At 41.8% G+C, this 22,113-nt stretch overlaps 1 protein-coding gene across 1 annotated transcript in view; it reads left to right on the forward strand.

The window, feature by feature from the left end:
* LOC146985154 (uncharacterized) overlaps positions 1-19,267 on the forward strand; it is a 58,225-nt gene extending 38,958 nt beyond the window's left edge. The window contains exons 12-17 of the mRNA XM_085782906.1: positions 1,667-1,819; positions 6,237-6,366; positions 7,335-7,367; positions 7,712-7,809; positions 9,406-9,489; positions 18,924-19,267. Of these exons, the coding sequence (XP_085639032.1) occupies positions 1,667-1,819; positions 6,237-6,366; positions 7,335-7,367; positions 7,712-7,809; positions 9,406-9,489; positions 18,924-19,025 (600 nt within the window). The 3' untranslated portion in view covers positions 19,026-19,267. The remainder of the gene's footprint in view (positions 1-1,666; positions 1,820-6,236; positions 6,367-7,334; positions 7,368-7,711; positions 7,810-9,405; positions 9,490-18,923) is intronic.
* Positions 19,268-22,113: the final 2,846 nt, after the last annotated feature.

Here is a 22,113-nt window from a genome sequence, read left to right on the forward strand (position 1 = left end):
TCTTCCATCCATCGGTCCAACCATCGGTCCATCCATCCATCGGTCCAATCATCGGTCCATCCATCCATCCGTCCACCCATTCATCCGTCCATCCATCCATCCATCTATTCTTCCATCCATCGGTCCAACCATCGGTCCATCCATCCATCCATCCATCCATCCATCCATCCATCCATCCATCCATCTATTCTTCCATCCATCGGTCCAACCATCTGTCCATCCATCCATCCATCCATCCATCCATCCATCCATCCATCCATCCAAACAAACCATCGGTCCATCTATCCATCCATTCATCCGTCCATCATCCATTTTATCCGTCCATCCATCGGTCCACCCACCCAAAAGCCAAAAAAAGTGTGTGCAATAGTGCAACTTCACGGATGGCCACCATTTTCTCTTCTTCTACTGTTCATTTTCTTTTTTTAATGTGAACAGTTCATCAAGTGGAAGATGAAATGATCTCCAAAAGACATAAAGTTAGTTTTTCCATGTTCAAAATGACAGAAAAGGAAAAGGTCCCTCAGCAAAGGTCTGGGCCCCCTGCATAGTTAGTAGCTAGTAGCTGCTCAGATGCATTTAAATAAAACTCAACTAAAGTTGGCTGAGCTGCTTCAGTTATCGCTTTTAGTTTCTCCATGATGGTGCAGATGTTCCAGTTGATATAAAGTTGGATGTCACATCTTTCTGAGCTCTTCTGGTCTAATTGTGCTGGAACAGCAGCATATGGAGGGGCGGCGGCGGCGGCGTTGTTGTTGTTGTTGTTGTTTCAGCCTGGCACGGACCGGATTTGGAATAAACTAACTCTTTGTCAAGGACGACGATTCCCACATCATCACCTCCTCTTTCCTCCAACACACAACCACACTGCAAGCTCAAATATCTTACCAAGAATATTTGTCTTATTTCTGGTCAAAATGTCATTTCTAGTCAAAACAAATCTAATTATAGTTAATATAAGAAACATCACATAAAAAGTAGCTTGTTTTAGACACTTTTTACTTCTTTCAAGCATATTTTCACTTGAAATAAGTAGAAAAATCTGATAGTGGAGCAAGTTTTTCTTCCTTATTACAAGCACAAAAAACTTGCTTTCATTGGCAGATTTTTATACTTATTTCAAGTGAAGTGAAGTTGATTTTTAGGTGATGAGTCTTTTTTAAGTGGAAAGAGATTAGTTTTGACTAGAAATTAGACATTTTGACAAGAAAAAGGAAAGATTTTGAGTTTTTGCAGTGCACCAGCAGCAGCGAATCGTAAAATCAACCAGTTCCAGTTCCAGTTTTCCATCCATATTCAGCAGGATCAGTTCGGAGCTGGTTAAACAGGAAATCTCTGTGATATTCTAGAGGGATATTTGTACTTGACACAATTGCATACCAAATAATGATCTCGCCAAACAACGAGGCCCTGATTATTCATTTCATGAGGTCAGATGAGGTGTTGTGAGAGGGCTGTTTATCTTTATAATGTAAAATACTCAAAAGCCCACAGTTATTTTTGTCCATAAACCCCCCCACACCCTCCCTCCCTCTCCTAAAAAAAAACAAGCTCCATCCTCATTCCACTTAAATTTCATGAAGTTGTTAATGCAGGAGCCCGCTGCAGTATATGCGCTCGGATTACTGAACAAAATCACTTTGCTCTGTGTGTGTTTGTCTTGCAGCTGATTAACCAGAAGATCAGGATGTGCATGCAGCTGTACAACTGCAGGTCATTTGTCTCCGTGCTGGAGTACATCCTCGCCATCGGCAATTACCTCAACGAGAACGCCGGGAAGGAAAAGGCCAAGGGATTCCAGCTCTCCTCCTTAACTAAAGTACGACTCCGACTCCGACTCCACCACCGTGTGACCTTTGATTGAGTTGCAGCACCAGGCTAATAAGACTACTCATTGATATACACGCCAGAGCTCCTCAGCATCTTCTCTCAATTTTCACTCAGGTCTTTGACACAATAACTCCGACGGTCGTGCGTCTCGCAGGAGAAGTGAAACTTTGTCCATGTGTGTTTGAATCACTGTGATGTGATCCATCGACAACAGCTGAGCCGTAAAGTCTTGTTTTCAGCTTTATTTAAAGGTGCATTTGGACGATTTGAGACGTGATTGTTATCGAGGGGCTTTTGCTGCCAAGACCTGAGATGAGAAGATCGATACCGACGCCGTCGTGTTTGTCCAGTGGATGTATACAGCTGTACAGTCAGAGTCCAGCTCACTTTAGAAGAAGTAGCTTCAAATAAACAAACAGAATATAACAGTAGCTGTGTCCCAATTAGGACGGTCTAGCCTTCAGAGCATTTCCCGATTGCGTTTAATGTTTTAAAGTGGGGTCTTTTTTTTACACTTCCAACGTCTCCTCAGCTCCTCACCTCAGCACGGAGCTGCCTCAACGTTTGATTGCTAGCTTGCTAAGTGTCTAATGCAGTAATAACAGCATGCAAAGAATCATGGGATACGGGAGGCCACGAAGGATAGGTGCGGTGCGATGCAACAGGCAGGAGAAGGCCTTTGAATTAGGTCAGGTGTTTCTGTTAGAGGTGTTAACCTGTGGAATAGCTGTGATGATGAATTAAAGATGTGTAGTTCAATTTCCTCATTTAAAAATATGTTTAAAACCAAAGCACTAAATAAAATATACAAATCAGCTATGGAAGCTGAATGTTTGTTTGTTCTGAAGACCTATGGTGAAATGAAGATGTTTTTTTTCTTGTTTCGTAAAAAGGGTATGCATAACAAGTATGAGCTTCAGCCTGCACCTTTTCAATTAACTCCATTCCTCATTGCATTTTGTTTCTATTGGAAGTAAATCTCATCTGTTAGGCGGGGGTTAAATGCTAATAAGATAAACTAGACTGAGCTGAAACTCAACTGAGCTGACGGTAATCGGTCACCAAATGCCGCCTCTGAAGGATGCAGCCGCTGAATTGGGACACAACTACAAAGTGGTCGTCAAAGTGTGGTCCAGGGACGTCCAGGGGCCCTCGAGGGCGTCGCCTGGGGGTCCATAAATAACACAATGACTGACAGAGTGTGCGATTATTTTGGTCACGGTTTTTAAAATATTTACCATCATGAAACGTCTGAGAGCAGAAATCATCTGTGTGATCTAATGTCTGTTGGTTTAAAGACGCTCTGAGTCGTTGCTCTCTGAATCCCATTCAGCTCCACATGATCACATGCTTCCTGGTAGGGAGGAGGGGCTTGAGTTTTTTTCTTTTTAAGTATATATTTTTTGGCTTTTCTGCCTCCAATGGACAGGACAGTTGAGAGAGAGACAGGAAATAAGAGGCAGAGAGGGGGAGAATGACACGCTCGGGGTACCTGAGTAACTACCCCGAGGCAGGGACTTGTTTAGGCCCCGAAAATGTTTAGGGTGATGGTTCAGGGGCGGTTCCTGCAGTGGAGACATGCACCAATGGCCCTTCCCCCTGTAAAATTACCCCGAAATTCCTGCAGTGACATCTACAGTACACACTAAGAACAGTTGGGTTAAAAAATAACCCAATTTTAACCCAACTGCTGGTTCCAATAAGGACAAACCATTTTTTGGGTTATTTTAACCCAACAGGTTGGGTTACTCTTTTTTGACCCAACTTTTGGGTTGAATTATTCAACCCAAGAGTTAAATTCATAGCCTATACACGAATTCGGAGAACGTTTTGTGTATGCCGCCATCTTGCGGCGGCGCCATTGCTGCGGTGACATGTGTCAGTCATAGTAAACTGATTCTCTATGACAGCATCATAAATAGGCTGCATTTGTGATGTTTAGTGCCCCCCAGTAACTGATTAAGGTATCTTACATGAATACCAATATTCATTTAGTAATTAATCATTTGTTTGAGCGATTAGCAGGAAAGATTGGAGTAACAGGGAGATAAGAGACTGTATCATAAACGATATAACATACCGGTACGTTATGCGTGCTGACGTTAGCAAGCCAGCAGCGGGATATTTAATCATGTGGACAGGCTACATGAATAAGATTATAAAAACAACAACAACTTTTGCTTTGTTTTAGATATTCAAGAATATTTTATTGACCAGCTGGCCTCCGATGATCAGAAAAAACGTCAATTACAGGTCTCTGATTTATGGTCAAAATTACCTGAGCTCCGGATGGGTCGGACATATTTTACACCGGCTTTTAGACGACCATGATCACATCATATTGAAGGGATCAGTGAGACATTCACAACAGACTGTCCACACGATGTGAAGGTAACGGTGAGAAGGGAGGGTAGCCAGGTTGTACAGGTCAGCTGTGACTGCATCGCTGGCGGCTGCTGCTGCTGCTGCTGCTGCTGACACGCTGTACGTAACGTTACGGTCTAAACACGGACACTCCTCCTGAAGTAAGGGGCTGTGTTTTGCTGATATTAGAGCAGTCGAGGACGGCACATGTCCTCCCAGCCTTCCTGGACATGTTCGCAGAAGAGAAAGGGAAGAGAAAAGGTCCACTTGCATTCAAATGCCCGCTTCGCGCACAGAGCCAACAGCTGCCTGACTGTGAGTTGTCACCGCAGTAATGGCGGCCGTTCGATTTCCGGTGACGTCGCCGAATCAGTGTATAACCCTGAAAATGGCTTACACTGGAAAAATAACCCAAAAATTTAACCCAACACCAATAACTCACAAATTGGGTTACAGAGATAACCCAACATTTTTTAGTGTGTAGTAAATAGCTTTCTTGTCAATGACTGTGCCATTATCAACAATAACATTATGTTAAAATATGACACAAAATTAAAAAAAAAACATTTCCAACATACCTGGGATTTGATTCTATCCACATCGGCCACATTCAGTCATATTTTAAAGATGTCTCCTCGTTATTCACAACAGGAGCCTGGATCTCATTTCAAAACAATGCTTTTCAGAAACTTACTGTATGTAAAACATATTGCACTGGGAGGAAAATGCTAAAACAGTGCATCCAAAATAAAAACTATTATATCAGAATGAAACAGTCACAACCTTTCAAAGACATGGGCAATTAGATGATGAAGATGTATCTGGTGTCAGAGCGTATATATGTTTTAGTCAATAGTTGAAGGCAGCAGTGAAGCTAGAATTTGGTTTAGATAAATGAACAATTCCAATGTGGATACAGGATTAAAGCTTTCAGTGAAAAATATATAGACTTCATTTAATAATCTGCTCAAACAGAGAACATACAATGCAGTATGTGCTTGTTTTTTTATACCAGCACGTCTCGGGTGATATCGATCGACTCATCTCAATCTCATCAGTAATAAGTATGTTTACGGAAACATTTCCCCTTTTTATTCCTGTTGTGTGTGTGTGTGTGTTTTTTTTTTTATTGTGAGAGTATTTTCTTTCGTCCTTCCTCTGAATTCAGATTGAACCACTCTTTTGTGTGCAACACCATCTTCAGGGAAGGTTTAAGGGCCGGCGCTCGAGTCGTGGCACTGAGGAAGAAAACGTCCTGTGCTCCATTTAATGAAGCCGAGGCCATGCGGCTCTCAGAGGTGTTTCCAGGTCTAATTGAGAGGAGTAAACTTTTTGCTGCTTGAGACAAGACTCGTCAAATTAAAGAGAGGCTTGATCGCTTTGCTGCTTCCAAAAAGGAAAAATGCAACCAGGTTATTGCAGATTTTTACAGAACGGGTGGGGCGGCGGTGGCGGCGTTTCTTTTCTTTCTTTCACCGACACCCTCTGAGGCTTTGGCTGAGCTTTGTATATTGGTAAACAACATAACCTAGAAAAAGGCGACGACGAGCGTCTATCACAGGATTAGCGAGGTCCCTCTTGCATTTCAATTATGTGGCACGATCGAGTGCAGCAACAGCAGCTCGAGTTTCAGAGTCGTCGTCATCGTCACCATTTTTACACACAATATGAAAACACACACATGAACACACACATGAACACATACAGTCACTGATAAATCTTTAAAAAAGAAAAAACGCTCATGGAATTGTACAACCTCCTTTACTATTAGTACAGCGGACATGTAAACATTGAATTGTACGCTGACCTTCACTGTGGAAGAAGCTGCTTTTTTTTTTTTTTTTTTTTGCAGCTGCACAAACAGGCGTGGACAGTATGTGTGTGTGCGTGCGCCCAAATGTGCCTTGTTTCCTTTGTGTTGTATGTCCTTGTGCAGTGTGAGTACAGTTCTGTATAGGTTGCACCCTCTTTTTTTATTTTTTCACTATGCATTTTCTCTTCTTCTTTTTCTTCTTCTTCTACTTCTTCTCCTCCTCCTCCAGCTCACCCAGCTCCGTGGGAGAGACAGGAAGTTCACCTTGCTCCATGCCCTTGTGGAGCAGATCATGTTGCACGAAGCACACTTGGCCTCTTTTACCCAAGAGCTGGCAGAATTTGAAACTGTCCCTGGAGGTATGTGCTGATCCAGATTTAATCAAAGTGAATGAAAAAAAGGAAAGATTGAGGCTTTGTTGAGTTAAAGGATAATTACCGTTTTTTTAACAATCTGGACCTGTTATTTCTATCATAAAATACGATAATTTACTCACCCAGGTAACTTTGGTGTCATTACAAGTCGTTCCTACGAATTTAGCTCATGCCGAGAGCCGCGTATATCCGTATAATGGAGTCTACAGGGCAGCAGAATGCAGCCTCTAAATAACACATTATCTGCAGAGAAACTCCTTCATTTCACCAATATTTAGTTCTGATAGGCTAGTGCTATTCCCCTCTGAGTCCGGGGTTAGCTGTTATCAACATCCAGGGTCTGTAGGTTGACCTACTGACCTCTGACCTGGATGATGTCATCTCTGAGCGCCGTGCGGCTCGGTTTGTTGCTACCGCTAATGCTACGGTTCGTTTCTGCGTGTTTCCGACTTTGTCAGAACAAAATGAGCAGCTGGATGAAGTTCAGCTTCCACAGGCTTCCTCTCCTCAACCTGGACTCACTAAAGCTCCGGCTAGTTGAGATAAAAATGGACCCGAATGCTGAAGCGGAATGATTATTATCAGAATGAGCTGGGCAGCGCTCAGAGATAACATCATCCAGGTCAGAGGTCAGTAGGTCAACCTACAGACCCCGGATGTTGATAGCTAACCCCGGACTCAGAGGGGAATAGCACTAGCCTATCAGAACTAAATATTGGTGAAATGAAGGAGTTTCTCTGCAGATAATGTGTTATCTGTAGACTCCATTATACGGATATACGCGGCTCTCGGCTGGAGCTAATTTCGGAACGACTTGTAATGACACCAAAGTTATCTGGGTGAGGAAATGATCGTATTTAAGGTCCAGATTGTAAAAAAACGGTAATTCTCCTTTAAATGTGTGGTTTCATATAGTGTGTGTGTGTGTGTGTGTGTGTGTGTGTTTTGGACAGCTTCCATCATGGGTCTGACCGCAGAGGTGGATGGTGAGTAGATCACGTTTTACTACTGAGTCCAAATGTGCTGAGATCTGCGTTACAACTGCTTTTGGTTTTTTTTGGTTGTTGTTATTGTGTTTTTGTTCCAGTGCAAAGTTTTCTGTGAGGAAGTGTGACAGTTTGTAACGTTTGCTCCATCTTCCTGTAATTGTAGTTCCAGTTTACTTTTTTGATTGTCCCGAGACCGTCCGGGCTCGATCCAATATATTGTCTATGTGTCGACTTACAAACAGGATCACTCAGGAGACGGCGTCTGATTTAAAGCAGCTATTTGCTTCAGCGCTCAAATATGATGGATAGTAACCAAGGTGTGTGTGTGTGTGTCGCTTCAGTCCTGAAGAATGAACTGCAGAAAATAATTCAGTATGGAAAAACCTCCAAGAACAGATACGCTGGAGCTCAACCCCCAAACTTCTCCAAAGAACTGAAGGTGAGGCAGCAAACACTTTACTTTCTGATTTATTCACTCGTTCCTCCGAAGGCGCCGTCCGTCTTCTTGTCAACAAATATGGCCGCTCATTGTGTTTCTGTCTCAGTCTGGATATTTACAACCTGCTTTGTTTACATCAGCTGGTGTTCCTCTTCTACTCCTTCTTCTTCTTGTAAACGTTGCTGCTTTTCACCAGAATGAATTCGAGGGACTTCACTGAGCAGAGTATAAGTCACATAACACACTGTTGAAATCCTAAGTAAGATATCAAAACATTAAAAGAAGTTAAAAGACACTTTACATCTAATTATAATGTTTTTTATGTTAATTCTATTATTGATTATTGCTGCAGGTACAGGTCAGACTTCCCAAATTACTGTACATCATTAGCTTAGCTGCAGCCAGTTAATTCATGAGATAGGGTTAGGTTAGGTTAAGTTATTGATTCTTTTGTCAGATACAACTATGATATGTGTTTGTGTTATTTTATTAAACTCTGCTCTACTTCTGAAAGCTCCACAATGTAATTATTAGGTTAGTTAAAGGAGAGTTCCGGTCATTTTCTAAGTAACGTGATATTTTGAGCATAGTATAGAGGCCAAAGTCGCGGTTAGAAGAACTGCCCCCATTACTTTGCTGATTAACTGCAGTGTAACGCAGCTAGCAGGAGGAGAGCTAGGTCCTGGCTGCACTTATTTTTCTCCGGTCTTTTCCTGTGGTCACACTCAGGGACCTAGAGCTGTAGAGCGTTACTTAGACAATTACCGAAATTCTCCTTTAATTTGTTTTATAGGCTATACTGTATTTAGACCTTTTTGGAAATACTCTAATTATGTAAAATATATATAAATATTATGTAGGCCTATTCATGTATCCCGTTACTCCCATGGAGTTTTTCTCCTGAGTTAAGCTAAACTAAACTAAGTTAAGTGAGTTAGGTTAGGGTAAAATAAGCTACCAAGCAACAAAAAGATAAGAAAATAAGATGAGCTAAGTTAAGATTGAATAAGATAAGCTAAACTGGGCCAAGCTAAGATAAACAAAGATAAATAAGCAAAGATAAGAAGAAGAAGAAGAAAAAAAGTTAAGATAAGATCAGCTAGGATAGTTTAAGCTCAGATACAGAACAAAGACAAAACATGTTCAAAAAACATTCTCCATACAAAATATGCAAATTAGGTGGGTGCTCGGTGGAAAAGCACATCCAATGTTGGCAATGAGTAATGCAGTGATCACTGGATCGATTCCCAACTGTGCCGATGTAGCCTACTGCACGTCGTTCCCCCAGTCTCTCTACAGCAGAAATGCCCCAAATTAAACCCTGTCTGGTGTTTTAGCAGCTCAACACAACTTTGTCATTATTAAATCTTAATCTTAAAAACCTGAAGAAATAAAAACATTTCCAGACAAGTGATCTTCTGTTTCTCTGTCGTCCTTTGTGGTAGATAATACGCTGCCTGTGGTAAAGGTCTCTTCTATACAGAACCTTCAATGCAAATATATTAATATATATAATATTTCTGATCTCGATATTATTTTATGACTTAAGTGACGGACGGTATGAATGGATGAACAGTCTCCTCTCTGACTCCACAGGACGTGATTGAAAAGTACAAGACTGATCTGTCAGCGCTGACGAAGACTTGTGAGGAGATGAAGAAACTCTACTCTGCCATTCTGGTAAATCCTTGACTTATTATGTCAGTATCTGTGTTGTGCAGCCTCAGAGATGGATGGTGGTCTTCTGCACTACTGTCTGCATGGCCCCTCTCTTCTATTATTTATCATCTGATCCCCCCCAACCTCCCTCCTTCACCAGGAGAGTACACAGTATATTCAGAGGGAGAAATCCCCAAGGCTTCATCTTTGGCACTACGTGTCCTTGAGCTCTTACATGAGGATATAATGCGTCCGGTGCAGGATGGATACCTGCGTCCTGCTTGCACCATCATTTAACAGCTGGTTTGCAGCTTTCAAACATGTCTTTCCTCAGGATTAGTGAACAGTTTGCACAGTTTCCTGCAGCCAGGGAGTGAAACATAAAAGGTCATCTTCACTCTTGAAGACCACATGAAAAAGGAAAAAATGTCCTTTCTTCGCTTTAATCTAATTTCCACATACAAATTGTTCATTTTTCTGTTGATATTTTCCAAATTCACGTCAGAAGGTTATTATCTGAGTAGTTTTACATCTAAATCTCTGTATTTTCTCCTCCTGTAAAACAATATCATACGTTTGATGACTCATCTTGCACTTGAGGGCGTTCCTAATTTTGCATCCAATCAAGATCGTTTCCCGAATTTTTTCGTCCCTCTCCTGACACAGTGACATAAAGTTTTCTTTATCCTGCTCCTTTCCACGCATGGAAAAGGCATGTGCAAATTATAAACTATCATTATTTTGTCAATAGCGTATGAATTGAAAATGTCTATCGATGGAACAAGTAAAAAATGAAATGAAAGACAATAAACCTCCCAGCTTTAACAAGCTGGTTCTGTCAACTCTGATTAACTTGCACACGATTGGCTACTGTATAGACATCAACCAATATCTGTGACATGTCAACTCCCTTTGCTTCCTGTTTTACCCAGAAACAAAAATAATCATGCACATCACTCTGAGAGCAGTGTCAGGACATCTTTAATGTGTGACGTCGCCTCCATAAACGGTGGACGAATGATTAAAGTCCTGTCAGGTTTCTGCTTTTAATAAAAAGCATCATATCAGCTCACAAGGACACCTTTATTTTTTTATTTCATTTCTTTTCTACAGACGTTGTTCATTTTTTTCCTCCTCATTCCGTGATTCATACCTGAGGTTTATGTGAAATATTTTTAAGAGCGCTTTGATTCAAACCTGATGAAACTCCTCTCTGTCCCACATATCATCAGGTTTAGTGAAGCCTCTGTTGGTTCTTACACTCCGTCTTTGCTTAGATTAGGTTTATAGAGCTCAGGTCTATTCTTGACATCTTAACAGGTGCTATGTTCCCTACCTGAAGACAATCGATACCAAAGTGGTGCCTATTTTCTCACCTTTCCCATATCTGAATGGACAATTTATCATCACACAAAGAGTCCATTTGCCCTTCTCTGCGTTTGTCTGAGGTATGACGACATGCTGGGATATTGTGTTGTACCAGTTAATGTGCTGGAAAGGACAAAAATAATAAGGATGTTTTCTGCTCAGAAGTATTAAAGGAGGAGTGTCCATTATTTCTTCTCATAACAGATCGTACATCCCTCGGTAAGAAATCAAATAACTGGATTTCCCAAAATGTCAAACTGTACCTTTTTTTTAAAAAGTGAAATATACCCACAAGTTAAATTCCATATTATTTATTATTCTTAGCAGAAAGTACTATTAAAAGTGGCCTTTTAAAGTTTAGCAGTTTGACCTTTAACTGTGCCCCTTCAGGCCAGGAGTTAGATTTTTAATCACCAGGCGGTGGTGCCAAAGTCGGACCGATGCAGTCCTGATAGATTTGATATATACTTCATTTAATTTCTTTTTTTTTTTACTATAAAGTTTGAAATGTGACTTTTTGAATTGTTGCCCCCCTGTTGGGTCATTGTGGGTTTGCTTTAAATACCAGAGAGACATAAAACATCATTCATCAGAAGTTTAGTCCAAATCAGAGCAGTGGCACATGAAGATGGACGGTACCTTGAGTTATGGGGACGTATCTGGGGGTCTAGACCTCCATAATTAGGACATGGACCCCCCCCAAAAGGCGATAAAAACATTTTTTTTTAATAGGCCCTATTCATCATATCATTATGTAATTGTAAATGTATGGTGATATAATATTGCCCCTTGCCAGGTAACTCAAATGTAATATGATTTTCAGACCCCCCCTAAGGTGGACTGTACCATCTCTGAACCTCCTCAAGGGGCAATTGACTGAATAATCATGTAAGCTATAGCTAGTCATGTAAAGACGTTATCGTTGGACCTCTTTGTCCTAATTGTGTTGTTTCAAATGTTTCCCGTCTTCATGCAAACATCTAACGTATAGTTGCAGTTTTAGACTAGTTAGCTGCTGGGTTTAGGTAACTAAAAGTAACCGGTGTTGAAAAAGTCATTGTGTGAGGTTAATTCTAGCCATTATTGGCTCTTAAAAAGAGTTGTTTTCATTTAGTTATTTGATGGCTAATTCATGGCTGCAGTTTCCTTAGCTGTGAGCCAACTAAAAGAAGCCAGCTTTTGTCTTTCTGAGGTGGTAAAGTGAAATGAAGCTGGTGCTATTTCTACACCTAGACCTCGTTTTACCCAAGATAATTGAACAGCGAAATAGAAGACACAACATCATGTTTTTTTATATATATAAATATGGTATTTATATACAGATTAAACCAGTTGCTGGTTGGCAACCGCCATTCCGACATCCCACCAGTCCAACATACAGTAGGTCTCTAATTGTCTAAATGGCAACACTTCATTTTCTATCAAACGTCCCATCATTCCGACAATTTTGCCTCCTATGGTCGGAATGACGGTATTTTTTTCTTTTTTTAAACATCCTGCCTTTCCGACAATTCCTTCAATAGAGGGTATGCACATGACGTCACGGTACTTGGAAGTCGCTGTGGAACGTCCACTGAGTGGCAAAAAGACGAGTGGCAGAGCCGCCAAAGTTTAAAAACGAGCAAGTAACTAAGCGATTTCCTCCGAGCCCACACAAGTCTGACACGTCTAGCTTTGCCAGCATGTAAAGCAGCATGACCTAACAGAGCTGCTAAACATCTTGAGGATACGTCTCACTTTGACCGAGTTACATTCAAGAACCTGTTCTCAATGACGGAAAGTGAATTCACTGGAGCGGTCATTTTTTTCGATCGATCAGCTGTGTTTACAGTTTCAGGTGTCATAGTTATGATGTTTAGACAGATAAATTAGTCCTCTAACACATCCTGCAGTTTGACTGGTCAGAGTTTTTCAGAATAAAAGCAGCTCGTGTTTTAGTGTCAGGAGTCACTGTCAGGACGACAGTAACAGCTGTAATCTCGTCCCTCTGCACAGGAACAGTGAGCCTGTCAGTCACTCTGCAGGCGCCGCGGTCACTCTGTGTGTTACAGGAAGTGTCAGTGGAGCAGACGGTTTTGGGGAGCTGGTTGTCGATTCCTTTTGACATCAATTTGTTTTGATATAAGATATTTGATCCGGTTTATGAATCCACCGCTATCCGCCAGCATGTTGAGGGACGCTTGTTTTGCCACTCAGTCCGATCGAACGGGGCGTTGCCGAGGGCAACGTGACGTAAATGCATACCCTCTATAGCGTATTATTTTCCCCAAAAGATTTTGCACTGGTTGGGTTTAGGCAATGAAGAAATTAGTTGGTTAAGTTTAGTAAAAAGACCAAGTAGAGGTTAGACAGGCAGACTAGTCCCTGTCTGTGCTCTGCTGCGTAATTATGCACAACCATGTGGGTATTCCTCTATCAGCATAAAGGGATAGTTCACTCAAAATTCAAATTGCACTCATTGGGCCCTAGTTTTGTAGACCGGGCGAAGTCTAACCTCAGGGCAGCTTCGCCACGTCAACGGGGTGTGGCCCAGGTCCATTTCGCAAGTTTGGTGGGCCGTGCAGTCAGACTTAGACCAGCGCAACCCCTCCCCTCGTCCCTCCTCCCGGCGCAAACGGCGAAGAGGGAGGAGACAGGGCGGGAGGGAGACAGGAGGAGGAGAGAAAGGCGTGGAGTGGGTTTGACACAGCCGAGTCAGATCTTCACCAATCAAATGAGCTCCTCTCCTCACCTTTAACTGCGCGGCAGGCGATGCGCGCTGCAAGTTTGTCATTTTATACTTGGACATGGACGGAGGAGACAGCGACGCCAGAGGCCGAACCTCTCCCAGGAGGAAACAGCTGTTTTGGTCCGGAGGTCCGAGCTCAGAGTGACCAATAATGAGTTGAGAACGGCTGCCCAGTGTAAGAAACAACAACTAATAAACTAATAAAGAAACTCACATTTATTCAAACCCTGTGTAAGCAAGATGAGAGGTGTAGCCTACACTAATCACAACATAAACAAACACCATGCGGGATGAAATCAGCGTAAAGGACGCTCTCTCTCTCTCTCTCTCTCTCTCTCTCTCTCTCTCTCTGTCCGTCTCTTTTTTTTCTGTGATAGAGATGCTGAGTATACTGTAGTAGGCTATATACTGACTATCTGATACCGAGGCTGTTGTGGTGGACTAAGAGAGATGATGATTTGTGTTTTGTTTTTCAATACGGCTGCGTGATGCGGTCGCTCACGCTAATGAATTAATAAGTAAATAAATAAATAAAGCGATCATCACAAGGGCAGAGTGGTATCTCAACACGGCAGCGACATGCAGTCATCCACCCTCAGTCCTGCTTGGGACATCCACAGCTGCTTTTCAGTGCCAGTTCGTCCCTGCTGTGTTAATTCAGGTGGAGTTTCCTTTACGCGCCAACAGCCTTTGATCTCTGCTTTGATCTGACGTCAGATGTGACGGGACAATCTATATAGATATAAATTCACGTGTTGATTCCATTAGTTGCATTAAATAGTGGTTATTGTGGATATTTATTGCATTGAAATGTGCCTGGAACTGTGGAGATCTGCCTGTGAGGTCTTGGTGACGTGTGTGCACTGCAGGTCAGTCAGCCAAACTTCCACTGCACCTGCTACGCTTCGCGCTGCGCTGAGACTAGACCTGGTTGGAGGTGGCGAGCTTTCAGCGCAACCTCGGCGGGACATTTTCGCACAAAACTTCCACTGCACCAAGCTGAATCTGTGACGCCTCCCCCTGGTGCGCGGCCACGCCTATCTAAGCGCAGCGCGATCTACCAATCTTCCAATCTGACTTTGCACTAGGCTGCGCTGGTCGAAACTTGCATTAGACCAGCTGCGTTACCTTGCGCCACCTGCGCTGCGCCAGCAAACTAGGGCCCATTATCTACTCACCCTCATGTGGACTAAGGGCTGGGAGAAGTTTCAGAGTCCTCCGTGGCTTCTCTGAGTTACAGGGGGTCTCGGCGTAGCAGTGCATGTCCATATAACGGTTGCAAATGGATACCAACTGTCTTCGTAACAAAAAGACACACCAAAAAACATCCAAATACCTCCATGCTGCTCGTATGTAATGTCCGTCTTGTATTGAAGCACTGAATATTGGTGCAAATCGTGCAGGATTTGGACGGACCGCTACAAACAAGCTTGAAATATAGACTTATTTAATTTAATTTAATTTTTTCGGAACAATTTCGCATTTCGGGGCTTCAATACAAGACGGACATTACATACGAGCAGCATGGAGGTATTTGGATGTTTTTTGGTGTGTCTTTTTGTTACGAAGACAGTTGGTATCCATTTGCAACCGTTATATGGACATGCACTGCTACGCCGAGACCCCCTGTAACTCAGAGAAGCCACGGAGGACTCTGAAACTTCTCCCAGCCCTTAGTCCACATGAGGGTGAGTAGATAATGAGTGAAATTTGAATTTTGGGTGAACTATCCCTTTAAAGAAGGGAGTCACCTGTTGAGTAACGCACATTTCCTTATATTGAAAGCCTTGTCGGAATGGTGGGACGTTTGCATGTCGGAATAGCGGTATGTCGGAATGGTGGGATGTCTAAATGGTGGGATGTAACCGGTCCATATCGTCCTCTTCACCAGAACCAGTTATGGGCCCACAAACATTTTTGGTTCCTTTTCTTCCCAATGACCTCTGAACTTGCACAGGGTCATGATCCATGATTGGTCGGGGTCATACTTACTCGTAGTGTTTCCAGTTGCAGGAACCCCCCTCTCAAACAATGACCCCCCCCCCCCCAGGAAGATCACTGGGTAATTCAGATGCTGCCTGTGTCTCTGTCCCACGGTGAAATCGCTTTGTGCATGTGAGACCTCTTGAATTTAGAATAAACCCTCTTCAACACAACACTGGAGGAAGTGGTGGAGAACGACGTGGTGTTTTTTTTTTGGGAGACAGCAGCAGGTCGGGGGAAAAGGCGTCATATTTAGTCACATCTTGTCACGGGGGCGAATTCAAAACGACGTCCTTGAACAGCCAACATGCAAATTTATGAAACATTGAAGAGACTCATGAAATTTTTGAGGGCTTGATTTTGAAGAGGTCTTTTTTTCTTTGCAGCTGATTCTCTGAAGGCGTGAATTTTAAAAAGCCCATTTAGAGCAAATGAAAAGAGACGTTTTATGTATGAGTGTGTTACAGACCATTTATTATGTGTTTACACTGTATAACTGTATAGAGCTCATAAATACAAGAACTGTAGCATAACCTTTTACTTCTGCTCGTATGTTTGACTTCAATTGTAAAAATAACAGATTTACTTTTAATTATTTTTTAATACCATCTGCTGCAGACATCGGTGGATTTAATTATGTATGTCTGATGTCAGCTTGGAGATAAAATAACTCTGAATAATCAGAACCTTTTTATTTTATTTTACTTTTCTATTCCTCTGTATCATGCAACCAGTGCAACCAGCAGTCAGTCTCATTATGCTTCTTATCCTCGCTCGTTAAAATGGAGACAAACTGTGCAGCAGGAACTCTGTTTATTTCTTGCTATATCTATACATATTTATACACTGTATATAATGCATGCAAGTATTCTGATATGTATGTGTAATAGCCCACAGAGAGCAGTCAGCTGACTGACACACTGACACTGTGTCAACCTCTCAGAAAATGCCACAAGACACCGAAATACAAACAAAGTCAATGTCAGAGACGTCAGCCAGGGGCGGACGCTTTGTTTGAACAACTGGAGGAGGAGGAGGGGGGTGAGGGGGGTGGGGGGGCACAGTTAAGTGAGGGACCTGGGTGTCCTCCCCCAGGAAATGTTGAGCATCTGACACTTCATCTCCTGCATCCTGCTGAACTGTTCTACATCACTTCCCTGGATCTCTTTATGGTGGAAACGTCTCTATTTATGGGCAGGGAAACAGCTGTAATGGAACATAATGGGAACTCACATGCTGCCATTACTTTGACTTTCTTTGAGCAGCTTTTGCACCACTGACACTGGATTAGCATGACTTTACTGTATGTTGGCAGCAGTATTGTAGATAGTAAACTAGCAAACAACACTCCTAAAGTTAAGTTTATATTATAAGGCCCCAGTTCACCTCACGACTTGCAGACTTGTGATCATGCTAAAGATTTCATGTCCAGTCTTGGGCTGTAACTAACAACAATTTTGATAGTTGATAATAGAAACGATTAATCGACTAATCCAATTATGATGTGTACAATTACTCAATGGCTTTCAACTCAATTAAATTCAACTTAAGGTTGTTTAGGCATGTGCAGTCGGGCAGACGGCTGTCGCTAACAAACCAGATGTCATTTTAGTCACAGAAGTCCAGAGAAAGACGGTAAAACGTGGGTCAGGTAAACAATACGACATCGCCATGACAACATATTGTCACGTGTATTGTTTTGCCTTGTGCTGACGGACCACTTGTTTACATAGAGGCTTGTTTATGCTGTTACATGCAGCGGCTGTCGCCCGTCTGCCGTCTGCCCAATTTCATGTGAATGCAGCATGAAAAATACGATTGAGTTGCTTGCGATATACAACCGCACCGCTAGATGGGAGGAATTCCTACACAATGTACCTTTAAAAAAAAAAGTATTTTAAATAAACTCTGCTGCTAATTAGGCCATTACTGATACAAAAAAAAAGCTAACCAACGAGCTAACTGTCTTACCAAGGGGAGTCTGAGTCCATGTCGTCCATGTGTCTGACGTGCCTCCGTTTCAAATACTGTACATTGTCGACATGTTGCCATGCCAGGCAAATTCCGCTTTATGAATTGTGCATCTAAGCTTTTTGTTGTTGTTGTTGTGTTACTGTAACAGTGAAATTGTCCCATTCCCTGTGATGTTTTGGGATGCGATGGTGTTGCATCGGCCGCCGCCATTTTGCTCTACGCTTCGCTTTGCTTTACACAGTGACGTCCCTTCCTGGTCGCTACTGTGCAACTCCCAGCAGAGATTGGAAGGAACTGTGTTTAGTTCAGCTCCACTGTCTGAAAAACACCAACCAACTAATAATCGACTATTGAATTTGTTGGCAACTAATTCTGTTAGCGATTTTTATTATTTATTATTTGTTGCACCCCTACTCCAGTCCTGTGTCTGCAGCCCTAAAACAGTCATTAACTAAAGAGTTATTAACAAAACTACTGAAGAATCTCTTTCTGATGGATTTTGAGCCTTTTGGAAAAATGTATTTTTCCCATTTCACTGAAGATGATGTTGACGCTGATCTCCAGAAAAACTCAATCTGTCCAAAACGAACCAACATGATAATGGACATTTTAATCATAAAGGAATAGTTTGACATCTGAGAGGCAGACGAGAGGATCGATGCCACTCTCATGTCTGTGGAGTGAATCTATAGCTGTCAATCAATTAGCTTATAGCTTCACTCAGCACAAACACTGGGAACGGGAGGAGAAGCAGTTAGCAGCTCCACACCTCACTAATGAGCCTGTTTGTGTTGAGTGACATTTTAACTCCATGAAATGTCAAACTGTTTCCTCTCAGGCCGTAAAAAAAATACCATCACTTATACATCTTATGGAACATGTTTACTCATCAGCAGCATCACATCCACATTCATTAAAGGAAATACAGGATGTGAATTTTAACTGTGAATAAAGAATAAAGTAAAGTGAGGAGTGAGCGACGGCAGCAGCTGGAGCCCGAACTTGAGGCTGCACAGTCGGCAGCATGCAACAAGCCAATTAGTCCAATTAACCGCTGCGACCCTTTCTTGTAAAGTCTGACTTGAGAATTACTAACATTTTCATGCCGCTGACCCTTCACCACCGGGGTGTAAGTGTTAATTCGGCAGCACAAGTCAACCTCATCGTAGGAGTGAGCTCAGCGAATGGATTACATGCTGAGGCAGTGTATGAGCTAATTACATCAAAAGACTATTGTTGAGGAGAACAGGCGGCGGTTCGCTGATGAAAAGTGATTTCAGTTAATTGTGAAACTGATTTTATCAGCTCGATTGTGTCTGAAGGTGTAATTAGTATCAGACTCAGGTTTTTAACTTCTAACACTTTGTTTCTCTCTCTCTCTCTCTCTTCATCTCCTGTTCAGGTTAAATTTGGAGAACGGACCGATCAGGACTCTCAAGAGCTCTTTGAGTTGATCTGTCAGTTCATCCTCGATTTCAAGAAGACGCACAATGAAACTACATGAATCAGTTTGGATGACGTGTTAATGATCGCAGAGGATCAGAGAAGATACTATAAACCTGCCAGTTTTAATCAGAGTCATATAAAAACAAGAATATTTTTTGATATAAGAACAATAATGAGTAAAACGTTGCTTTGATTTTTATATTTTCTGTGTGTTTTATTGTGCAGATATGTGATTTATTGTATAGAGATGAGAAATGTACAGCGACGCTCATGAACAGGAGCTGAAATCAATTAAACTGATCAGTGCAGAGACGGGTTTGACTTCATGTTTACTCTGAGATAAAATCATTAATGAGGGATATGAAACTAGTCGGGAGCAGCAGCTGGAACATCTGGAGCTGAGGTGCTTCAGATCGGAGATTATTCTGGATGTGTTGATTGTAGGATGAAGCTCCAATGGCCACATCTGTACAATTGCACATCTGTAGCCTTCATCTGTACATCTGCACACATCTGTAGCCTTCATCTGTACATCTGCACATCTGTAGCCTTCTTCTGCACATCTGTAGCCTTCATCTGTACATCTGCACACATCTGTAGCCTTCTTCTGCACATCTGTACACATCTGTAGCCTTCATCTGTACACATCTGTAGCCTTCATCTGTACATCTGTACACATCTGTAGCCTTCTTCTGTACATCTGCACACCTGTAGCCTTCTTCTGCACATCTGCACACCTGTAGCCTTCTGCACATCTGCACATCTGTAGCCTTCTTCTACACATTTGTAGCCTTCATCTGTACATCTGCACATCTGTAGCCTTCATCTGTACATCTGCACATCTGTAGCCTTCTTCTGTACATCTGCACATTTGTAACCTTCTTCTGCACATCTGTACATCTAAAAAGCACCAAACTCCACTGCTGCACTCAGAAACTGGAAACATGTCTCGGCTCTGGTTGAAATCACTTTGTGTTCACACAGCTTTTCAGAGTCTTGACAGTTTAATCAGCCTACAGCATAAAAACATTTATTAGTATTTACTCCGACTGTGACCTGAAGCAGCCGCCGTGCTGAGCAGGAGGAGCTGCACATTTATTCATGCAGGAGACGAAAGAAAAATAAAACTTTGGTGATCTTATTAGCAGCAAATAACCAAAACTATTTTTCATTGAATGAAATTAATTGATTCTCTCACAGAGCTTCATCTTTTTATTTTATTCCTATTAGTCAGAATTGTAGCAGAATGGATCGTTGAGGCTTTTTCTTTTCTTGACATAGTGACTTTGAAGTTCTTTTGAAATAAAAAATAGTGCTTAATATTGACCATGTACACAAAACGATTAAAGTCACATCAGCTTGTACAGTAGAATTTCATTTTCTCTTCTCAATTTGTTTCAGTTTCAAAGCAAAGAACAGAAACTGAAACATAATAATTGTGCATTTATTGCTTCATCAGTGCAAAAACAAGCTAATGATATTGTCTCAAGGTAGACGTTTGTGTTAAAGCTCCATACGGTATAAAGGTAGATGTTTGTGTTAAAGCTCCATACAGTATAAAGGTAGATGTTTGTGTTAAAGCTCCATACAGTATAAAGGTAGATGTTTGTGTTAAAGCTCCATACAGTATAAAGGTGGATGTTTGTGTTAAAGCTCCATACGGTATAAAGGTAGATGTTTGTGTTAAAGCTCCATACAGTATAAAGGTAGATGTTCGTGTTAAAGCTCCATACAGTATAAAGGTAGATGTTTGTGTTAAAGCTCCATACGGTATAAAGGTAGATGTCCATGTGTAGTGTGATTATAAAGCAGCTCTAGGTTCTATATTAATACTGTGAAAGTATCAAAGCCTCAGTCCACAGAGAAATGCACACAGCCTGTATTCAGAAACTGAGCCTTAAAACCAGCCGTCAGGACTTCCTGTCACTTTGTGATGTCACAACTAAGCCCCGCCCCCTCACCACCTGGACCCACCATCCAACAACAACTTGCAGGATTTAGTTTCTCTGAGTGTTTTATTCTGAAATCTGCTCTGTTTTTATTGGATCACTCAGAAAACAGTCAGCCAATCAGAAGAGAGACTCAGACCCTCCTCCTCTCTTCTGATTGGCTGACACCGACCTGTTGTTATAAAGCTCCAGAGAGAAGCTGAAAGAGGAAGATGGAAAACTAACACTGAGATGGTTTTTAGACTTGATCTTCTCATGGTTCAACATTTCAAATAAAACACTGGTAAAAAAGTAAAATATTGGTCCTTTAATACAGAACTATGACTCATCTATGATTAAACTATACTTATGTGCTTCTGTGGATAAAGTTCATTGGCAAAGATGTTTACATTCTTAATTATAGCATATTTGCTTTTAATTCATTTGTTTTGGTTCCTTGCAGCTTATCTTTATCTTTTGATTTGCAGAGTGTTTGTTTTGTTTGTGTTAATGAATCTTCAGATCGTCTCGTTTCTCCTTTACGAAGTGTTTTGGACCGTTACCTTCTCCCTCGTCAGCCACCGTACTTCTCTGTTCGTCTGAGGGAACAAAGATTTGGCAGCAGAAAAACCAGCAGCAGCTTCTCAGACGGTTGCTGAATGTGTGTGTTTGTGTGTGTGTGAACCTGATCTGAAACATGTCTCACGTCTGCTGCTTAAAACCATCTGTTCATCTTTTTTCCGCCTTTGTTCGTGTCTTCACGCTTTCATCACACGCCAGCGTCTCACAACCTGCTTCTGTTCTCCTTCTCCTCTTTTTTAATTCCTGTTTCCAATCAGCTGATGATACAGCGGTGTCACACGGGTGTTACAAAGCTCATCAGTGGTGACTGCGTTGTATTCTGTCCCATTAGGATATGACAGTGAGACAATACAAAGACCTGAAACAGCTGCACTGCCATTATTATTATTATTATTAAATAAATTAATGCAGATTTATTTTATTAAAGGGATAGTTCACCCAAAATTGAAATTTCACTCATTGTCTACTCACCCTCATGTTGACTAAGGGCTGGGAGAAGTTTCAGAGTCCTCCGTGCCTTCTCTGAGTTACAGCGGGGCTCCGTGCAGCACTGCATGTCCATATGACGGTTGAGAACGGAGCTCACTTTTCTTCGTCCAAAAAGACACACCAAAAAACATCCAAATACCTCCATAG

Source organism: Trachurus japonicus, chromosome 7, assembly GCF_045865225.1.
Source record: "Trachurus japonicus isolate A0001 chromosome 7, Traja_1.0".
Lineage (NCBI taxonomy): Eukaryota > Metazoa > Chordata > Actinopteri > Carangiformes > Carangidae > Trachurus > Trachurus japonicus.